Consider the following 9,940-nt stretch of genomic DNA (forward strand, 5'->3'; position numbering starts at 1 on the left):
ATGTGGCACTTTTAGTTTTGTGATATTTAAACTATGTGAATTGTAACCAATAATTTAAGATGTATTTTTTCATCATATTGACATGAGAAGAATTTCATATACAATATTTTTATATAATTTTTGAATATTCAAATTTTAATTTAAAAACATTAAGGTAACTAATACAGTTTATCTTTAAAGATTAGTCAATAGACTCAATAATTAAAAGCCTAGTCGACATCTTATAAGCATCAAGGTGAAGAATCTAATCTCCGTAATTTAAATGTAGATTTCATATCTCATAAGTCATAAAAATTTCTCCATTTTCTCCTATTGATGAACTCACTTAAAAGTAAGGGTGTATTATGGGGCGAGCCCGGGACTGTTTGGTCTTTGGCGATCTCGGGCCAAACGGTCCTAATGTGTGGAACCGGCCCACTGTGGGCCTAAGACCACATGGTCACGGGCTAAATGTGCCGGGCCCACGGGCTAAACGGGCCTAATGAGCTTTTTCGTTCCGGGTTATTTTTTTTTGAATTTTTTTTGTCTAAGGCAATTTCTTGTAAACTATATATATATACTATATTATAATATATATATATATATATATATATACACGCGCACCACACCACAATCTACCACATTATATTAGTATGTATATATATTGCATTAATATATATTATATATACTATATCTATATCTATAATACATTAACATATATATATATAGCTTAATATGTGTTAGATGTTGTGTGTGTGTATTATATATATATATATATATTATGTAGTATATATAGTATGTTATGTATATATTATTGCCTTATATTAATTTATTGTAATATATTTATAGCTTATATATAATTGTAAGTTAAATCTTCTAAAGAGTCAATTTTAAACACAAAAAAAAGTTTGCAAAGAGATATTCAATGGAATGTCTTATAATTTTTATTATTACAGACATTAACAAAAATGGCAATATCTTTCTTAGTCTTCCTCCCCTCGATGGAAATGAGCACAACAAGGTGCTAATACCTACAACTAAAAGGAAAAAAAAACAAAGAAGATGTGCCAAAGTACAAGTTACACATAATCTACATAGTATCTCTAACAAATTTCATAAATCCTTCAAGGTTCGGAGGGAATTCCGTTGGTGGTGGCGGAAAGAGCTTGTCACTCACCGCTTCCGGGCGAAGCAGCATCCTCCGCAAGTTCCGCTATCATTTCTTCATAAGCTTCGTCTATCTCCGGTTGTGATTCAGCAAGTCCAAAATTTCTTCTTTCCGAACGGATCCAATCTCTGAAGAGTACTGATTTTTCCAAGCTCTCCCTCATAGACGCTCTATGATCACCTATTTGAAGTCTCGCTTGACTGAAAGCGCTCTCTGATGCCACTGTTGAAGCTTGAATACATAAAATATCTCGAGCCATCCTTGCAAGAACCGGAAAATATTTTTCTCCGGCCTTCCACCATTCCAAAAGATCAAAGGTGCCGTCTGGATTCTCCTTTTCAAGGCCCTGCGACAAATAAACTTGAAGCTCATTTAGATATGAAGTATCATCAATATTATCACCTTGAGAACCCCTGAACTCCGTCCAAGAACTAAGTGTTTTTAGGCCCGCAGTTCTTTTAGATGATTGTGAACTAGACGAAGTAGGAGTTGGAACATTTGGTCTAGCATGATCTAAGGCAAGTTGATAAGCATTATAAATTGTTTGAGCATTTATTTTAATTGAGGCTTTTGCATCTGCAAGTGTAGCAAATTCCTCATCAAAAAGATCTAAAGCCTTATAAATATTTGAATACCAAAAGTGAGAACCTCCTAATTTCATGGTAGGATTTAACATGGCAGCAGCACCATAAATAGGAAGAATAGGGAAAAAATATTTTTTAAACTTTTCTTTCATTGCATTTATAGCAAGTTGATAAATTTCCCCACCCTCTGAAAATTCAACAAACAAATCACATAGTGCTGCAATATAAACTAAACAGTTTGAAATAGTAGGATAATATTGCCCAGACAATTCATTTGTAGCTTGATGAAATTGTTCTAAAAAATCTATAAGAATTTTAACATTATTCCAATCTTGATTTGTAAGGATTTCATCATCATCCTCACCACCAACACGAGCATTAAACGTTGCATTAATTGGGTTTCTATATTCATATGCAACAACTAAACTTTCGTACATATAATTCCATCTAGTCGGACAAGCTTTAGGAACCTTTCTTTCTCTAAGGCCAAATTCATCACATTTTTTAAAATACTCTCTAAGTCTACTTCTACGGTTTGAATAAAAAAGCCAATTAAGAGCCATTTTAACCTTTTCAATTTCTAAATTTAAAATTCTCATACCATCACCGACGATTAAATGGTAAATATGACAAATACATCTAACATGAAAATAATTACTAAATGAATGCAGGATTTAGTGTAGTTGTAAGTAAGCATATAACATTAGTGTTACTAGAAGCATTATCCATAGAAATTGACATTATTTTATGTCGAATGCAAAAATATCTACAAATATCTGCAACTGTGTTAGCAAAACTTACCTGTGTGACGTGAATTAATTATTCTATAAGCAATAATGCATTTTTGCATTTTCCATTCTTCATCAATCCAATGAGTAGTTACAGTAAGATAATCACAGTCATTACCACTTCTACCAATATCAGTGGTAATAGCAATCCGACAATCTATATGAGTAAATAAATACCGCAAATATTATTCATATTCATGTTTATATTTATAAATATCGCTCTTTACGGTTGCGCGAGGCCATCCTTTATAAGTAGGATTAAAATCTTTTCTAATATAATGCACAAAGTGAGGGTTAGAAGGAAAACTATAGGGTAAGCACATAACAGTAACCATTTTTGCTAATTCTTCACGGTCTTTATTTGGATCGTAATATAAAATGCCACCGGTCACAGTGTTAATTCCTGGTTGAACTAGATTTGACCCGGTATTAGGGTTAACCTCATTACTTCTCCCCTCTGGCTGCACTCTCATTTGAAGATATCTAGCTTTATCTCTAGGGTGTGTCTTTATGTGTCTAGTCAAACTACCCGTACCGTTACAGTCTCCAGTAAATTTATGAGCCAACAAACCCCCACAAGTATTACACTTAGCCTTATTTTGTTCTCTTAGTTGAGTAAAAAAGTTCCAAACAAGTGATGTTTCGGGGCGTCTAGAACGTTGTCTATTAAAAGTAGGGGTTACTACAGGAGGGTCAGGCGGGGCATCATTTGGATTATTATCAGTTGGGTTAACAACAGGACTAGTAGGTGTATCATCTAAATCCGGTTGTGTTTCATCTAAATCTTCATTTTCCTCATCATTTTCATCAATAGTTTCATTAGGATAAAGAGCATTCATATATTCAGCATTTAATTGTTCACCTGGTGCAACATCATGGCAAAATTGACTATCGCTAAATTGAAAACAAGGGTTATCACTATCAAGAATAATAGGTGCAGGAGGACGGGTAACAGGTTTGGGTCGGGGAGCCGGGGGAGGGGTAGTAGCTTGGCGACTAGATTCACCAATTTTAGATTTTCCCTTACCACCAAATATTTTTTTCAAAGAAAAGACCATATTAATTATAATTATACAAACTAAAACAAACAAAACTATATTATTAAAACTTAAGAGTTGGAACGAGTTTATGAATTGACGAACAACTTCTTGAAAATTGAATATCGTTAAAGACTTGAAGACTTGAATACTTCAATTCACCAACTTTACAATTTTTTACGAAATTGCAATAATAAAGTAAGCAATTATAGAAGAAAATTAGAGAGAGATTGATGAATTTGTGAGTAAAAATGCAAGAATGAGGGGGTATTTATAGTTTAGAATAGGAAAAAAGTATAATTATAAAAAGTTTGGGGCTAAAACAAAGTTTGGGGGCCAAATGGCTATTTTTTAAACTTCTCAACGACTGAAATTAAGGGCCAACGGCTATTTTTTTAATTTCTAGCCGTTGGTCTTTTTTTAAATTTTTTTTTTTGAAATATTACCTTTGGGCCCGTGAGGCCCGGTTGAACCGGCCCAGGCCCGCCTGCCGGTCACGGGCTAAACAGTCCCGGGCTCGCGGGCTTTTTGGTTGAGACCGACCTGCTGTGGGCTTTTGCAGCATTAGAGACCGGCCCGTAGTCCCGGGCCGGTCCCGGGCTGGGCCTGACCCACAATACATGCCTTACTTAAAAGTGGAAGATATAAAGCAATTCGCTCATATTTAATTTTTGGGAAAACTTACAAAAATGTCCCAAATAAATCTCAACTTACCAACCTCTAGCCATTAGTCATAAACTTACCAAAACTAGCCAACAAAAATTGAAACACCAAATAATAAGGTTCTTTCTTTCAAAGAATCACGTGTAAAAATCACCTTCCATATTTTTAAGCGTGATTAGCAACATTAGATACAAGACGGAAAGGAAATTTCATGGACGGGGTAGCAAATAAGGTGATGAAATACAAAAATATATACAATATTCCAAAAATCTAAGCAAAAAAGGAATTTTTTCAATGGGTATAGTTGAAATTCATTGAAAATATATAGTTAAGTCAATATACAAAATTTGAGGAAGATTGAAGGTGATTTGGACTGGTTTTTGTATCAAAATTCGTAATTAAATCGAGTTCAAAAAAGTCTTCTGCGACACATGTATCACGCATATATCTCACACACAGGTATACATGGATATACATGTGATACACAATTGATACAAATATGATACATATGTGATACACAAATAATACACAATGTGATACACATATAATTTTTTTTTCATTTTCAGTTTTTACGTCGAATTTTCAATTCAAACCGCCTCAAAACTTCACCAAATCATCACAAAATTGAGATTCAAGCTCCTTAAGTTGTGCCCAATATATTCTAATAACACCCACTCAAAACAAAGCAAAAATTTGATATTTTGTTGCTTCAAATAGCTAATTGGCTAATTTGACTAATATTAATAATATTTTATTAATTGGCCAATTTTTATAATGAACTACTTATAAATGAACATAGCTGGTAATTTCCCTTAATTTTTCTCCCCTATTGTTATCCCGAGCAAAGATTTAGGGACCAAAAAACGAGTGCCAGGGCATCCAAGTGTTGCAATGAAACGTCGTTTACAAAAGCCAAGCGGTCCACAACAAAAGTTCAACGGGTCCACCTTTCACAAGCTTACCCAACAGTAATTCGCCACGTCAGTTTGACCATCCTGTAAAGTTAGAAATGGGCCCCCACAACACACTCATACAAACCAAACCCTTTTTCTCCCTTTTTCACTCTCTTTACCCTCATGCCTTGTCGGCCCATTTAACCCAAAACTTTACTCCTCTCTTCACCGGAAACCTGACTTTGTTGCCGGCAAATTTTTTATCGCCGGAAAGTCTCACACTCTCATAATGATAGCTCTCAGTTCGCCCATTTAAGTGTTTATTTGTTTTTCTGTAATTAACATTATCTGCTGCCGGAGCGTTTGTACTTGATTTTCTGCTAGAGATCCGGATTTGAGATTCATTGGGCTATAATAGAGAGGAAGCTGGGAGATGTATGTGGTACCTCCTCCGAAACGATCCGATCCATTATCTGGATCCATGAATGGGTCGGATGATTTACGGATTTACCAGGCATGGAAAGGAAGCAATGTTAGTATATCCTTACACTTTTACTCTTAGGGTTTAGCTCTGGCATTATTTTTTATTGCCGTACTACCTGTTAAAGCTTCAATCTTTTTTCCGTTTTTATAAGATGTTAAAGCTTCAATCTTTACCTGTTTTCCGCTAGCTTATTGTCATTATTAGAACTACTATGAACTATACTTGAGTCTGCTGATCATACTTGATATTGCATAACAAACTTTTAAACATCAGCATGGGTTAAAAAAGACCCAAGAATTAGAAATATAGCTTCCTCAAAAAATGTGAGAATACGAGGTATCTGCTTTTATGTCATAAGGTGAAATCCCTGAAGATTCTGCATCCTAGTTAATGGTGCTTATAAGTTTTTACTGTCCGTGGAAGCGCCAAACAACTGTGTAGGAGGAGTACACCAGATGTGCTCATTCTAGGTTATGTTATCACATTTACTTTAGTAACATTGCCAGTATTTTGGCTTGTGCAATTCTACTTCTCGGAATGAGGTTTTAGTGTTTTACTTGATTATTTTTAGTCTCAATTCTAGGACAAACGTCTTCGGTAGTCTTAGTCCTTATCATATGTTCATCTAAAACTGAAAATCTTTTCTTTCCTCCGACATCTTTTCCAGCTGTTCATGTGTTGAAAAACCATTTCTTGACTTACTGAAAAGTGATATGTGCTTTACATGAACTTCCTGTGAAAAAGGGATGAGTTATCTCTTTAATTCACTCCTTAAAAAAAGAAAAAAGAAGCATTTTCCGTGAGAAGAGTTTCACGTTACAGAATATATGCCACTTCCTTTTCTTAGTTTCTGACTTTTTAATGTTCTTCTCTCTGAGCAGATATTTTTCTTTCAAGGAAGGTTCATATTTGGGCCAGACGCAAGATCACTAGCACTGACCATGTTTCTCATAGTGGCCCCTGTCTCAGTTTTCTGTGTCTTTGTTGCTAGAAAGCTGATGGATGATTTTTCAAATCACCTGGGGATATTGATTATGGTTGTAGTCGTTGTGTTCACATTCTATGTAAGTCCTCTCCCTAGTCTTCATTGATAGTAACATCCTCATTACCAACATTTTACAGAAACAAGCTTAGCAGTTTATGATTGCAATTCCAGAGAACACAATAGCTGTATAAAGCTGTCTTTATTTTATCTTACCATTGCTGGAAACAAAATACCAAGCATTAGATAATTAATGATCTGATGCTACCGTTGCAAAATTCCAAGTATTAGAAAATCAATGATCTTAATTGATCTGATATTAACTTGGCACTGCATCTCAAGGATGTAAGTTTGGCTTGGTTTTGCCAAACTGCCAATACTGTTAAGTGGCTGTCCTCACAATGGAAAGGATTGACAACCTTATTGCATAACTTGTGGAAGGTTTCTTCCAATTTGCACTGCTAAGAGTTTCACATTTAAATCTTACAGGTTTTAGTTCTACTCCTTCTCACATCTGGAAGGGATCCAGGAATAATTCCTCGTAATGCACACCCTCCAGAACCAGAAGGTTATGATGGTACTGCGGAAGGTGGTGGACAAACTCCTCAATTACGTTTGCCCCGCATTAAAGAAGTTGAGGTTAATGGCATTACCGTGAAGATCAAATACTGTGACACCTGCATGCTCTATAGACCTCCCCGTTGTTCTCACTGCTCAATCTGCAATAACTGCGTTGAAAGATTTGACCATCACTGCCCTTGGGTAGGGCAATGCATTGGGCTGGTAATTTTTTTTTAGCTTAACATTTTTTAGTTGGTAGTACCGCACTAGTAACTGATATGCTCTCTCTGTTCAGTTAACTTTTCGCTGCTTGATATATCTGATGAACTATTGCATATATTCTGCTATGTAGTGGTATCAGATCTATTTTTTCATAATCGCACTCTTCGTTCTGCTGGGAAACCTCAAAAAAAGATATTAATGAAAGACTGATTCTTTCGCCTAAAAATATGAAAAACTGATTCTTTCTTCTTTTCTAGTTTTAAAACCTATTCACTCTAATGCCAATTTGAGAAAACATGTAAACTGTGTACAGTGTCCAAAGATAACTTGTAAATTGTAGACTTCATGAAGAAATGATGTGGATCTGAAGCATTAGATCCTCAAAACATCTTGAGATTTAGCTCAAGTATATAATGATGTTAAATGGTTAATACTAATGTTTGAATCAGAATCTTTTAACCATTAATGCTGTTGTTAGCAGGAGGAAGTTCAATGATTTTGTAACTGACCTTTTAGTTCAAATGGCCACCATGCAGACAATTATAATTTTGTATGTTTCTAGTTTAGGATAATATTTAGCGCCCTAGATCTCTGTGGTGGAAATAAGTTAAGAGGATTTAGTAAACATATCCGCAATTTTAAGTTCTCATCTTATAACGGTCTTGACTCTCAGATTTATGAAGGTATGAGGTCAAGCTGGTCAATTTACCAGTCAACTTCAACGTCCACATTAGATTTCTGGAAATATCTTTATTCATTTGCTTGCACTGATAGTTTTCTGTAACTAATGCTTCTTTAGAAATGGTTCACCTACGGTTACTGTCTTGCATTCGTGCTTTACATTGCACAGACTTTTGAAACTTTTGTATCTTTTATTGCAGCGAAACTACCGTTTTTTCTTCATGTTTGTCTTCTCTACAACACTTCTTTGCATATATGTTTTTGGTTTCTGCTGGGTCTACATCAAGAGAATCATGGTTCTAGAAGACACAACCATATGGAAAGCAATGATCAAAACACCTGCCTCCATTGTTCTGATAGTATACACTTTTATATCAGTGTGGTTTGTTGGAGGTCTTACAGCTTTTCATCTATACCTCATAAGTACTAATCAGGTATGATCTTGGATTCTAATAGTATGCTTCCCTTTGTTTAGCTAAGGTGGTCTGGATTTTGATGTGTACTGTGGGTGACATCTATTTTCTGGGTACTGCAGACTACTTATGAGAATTTTAGATACCGGTATGATTGGCGTGCCAACCCCTACAACAAAGGAGTGATTCAGAATTTCAAGGAGATATTCTGTACTGTGATTCCTCCATCCAAGAACAATTTCCGTGCAAAGGTGCCCAGGGAACCCAAGATGCCAAGTCGATCTGCAGGTGGGGGTTTTGTGAGTCCAAACATGGGAAAGGCTGTGGAGGACATAGAAATGGGCAGGAAAGCGGTTTGGAGTGAAGTAGGGGGAGGAGTGGATAATGAAGGACAATTTAGCGACAACAATATCCTGAACGTTAAAGATGGTGTGTTAGGCCAGATGTCTCCCGAGATAAGAACTACGGTAGATGAGGCTGATCGTGCAGGAATACATCCTAGAGGATCCAGTTGGGGAAGGAAAAGTGGAAGCTGGGAGATGTCGCCTGAAGTTCTTGCTTTGGCATCAAGAGTGGGAGAACCTAATCGAACCGGCGGGAGTAGCGGTGGTGGCTTTACAACAGCCCGACCAACAGATCAAAACTTGTGATTAACAGATAGTATGAAACTGGATTGAATAGATTAGTGGTTCTTGGAGGTGTGATATGTGGTCATTCAACTTGCACGAAATGTTGTGTATTATCTGGGCCTTTGGGACTCTGTGTTGACGGGTGTGAAGATGTTGCTCTGGTTGTTGGCTTTAGGAAGTGAACTGTTGTGTGATATGAGCGGTGCTTTTCATTCTTAAACTTGTATTCTATGTGTGGAATAGTTAGTGTAATAGCTTTCATCAGCGTGTTGTTATGTTCATAAACTTCATATTTACCAACACATGCACGTGTACAAACTTTACTGTGTTGTCTTTTCAGCAGTTTAGGTCTAGAGCTGCTTCTCTTGTAACATCAGATGCCGGTTCCTTCTGTGCACCAGGCAATCGGAGTTTGAAGAGTTGTTTCAAATGTTCTTGCAATCTATGCCTCTACGAGGCGATTGCATGAGTAGTTAAAGTAAAAAGAATGGTTGAAGTAATTTATACATAAATTCTTGGAGCTTATTAGTAAAGTTAACACTGTACATCTCAGTTTGGCTCAAAAGTTGTAAAAATGTCATATGTAGTAAACTTTTCTTTGAGGTCAACTGCACGATTTTGTGAAGGTTGAATCTGGTGTCCTGGCTTGGTGTTATGCGCTTTTGTTAAACAATTTGATTGAAATGCAAATCATAAGGATACATCTTTCCTTTTATAGGCACCTATTTACCTAATGGAAACAAAAGTCCAGTAAGTTATGGATCATTGCCTTAGCTTTTCATTTGTTACATGTTAACCACTTTTGATCTTTCAAAACATAAGCATAGGTTCTTTCCTTTTTATCATAGTTTGTCTT

General features: G+C 35.9%; 1 protein-coding gene across 1 annotated transcript; it reads left to right on the forward strand.

Moving 5' to 3' along the window:
* Positions 1-5,307: 5,307 nt before the first annotated feature.
* Positions 5,308-9,617, forward strand: LOC109218904 (probable protein S-acyltransferase 7). Its single transcript, XM_019383303.1, has 5 exons — positions 5,308-5,644; positions 6,478-6,660; positions 7,068-7,361; positions 8,243-8,476; positions 8,578-9,617. Exons 1-5 carry the CDS (start codon positions 5,546-5,548, stop codon positions 9,103-9,105), a joined length of 1,338 nt encoding a protein of 445 aa, XP_019238848.1. The 5' UTR covers positions 5,308-5,545; the 3' UTR covers positions 9,106-9,617.
* Positions 9,618-9,940: the final 323 nt, after the last annotated feature.

This window comes from Nicotiana attenuata, unplaced genomic scaffold (assembly GCF_001879085.1).
Source record: "Nicotiana attenuata strain UT unplaced genomic scaffold, NIATTr2, whole genome shotgun sequence".
Classification (NCBI taxonomy): Eukaryota; Viridiplantae; Streptophyta; class Magnoliopsida; order Solanales; family Solanaceae; genus Nicotiana; species Nicotiana attenuata.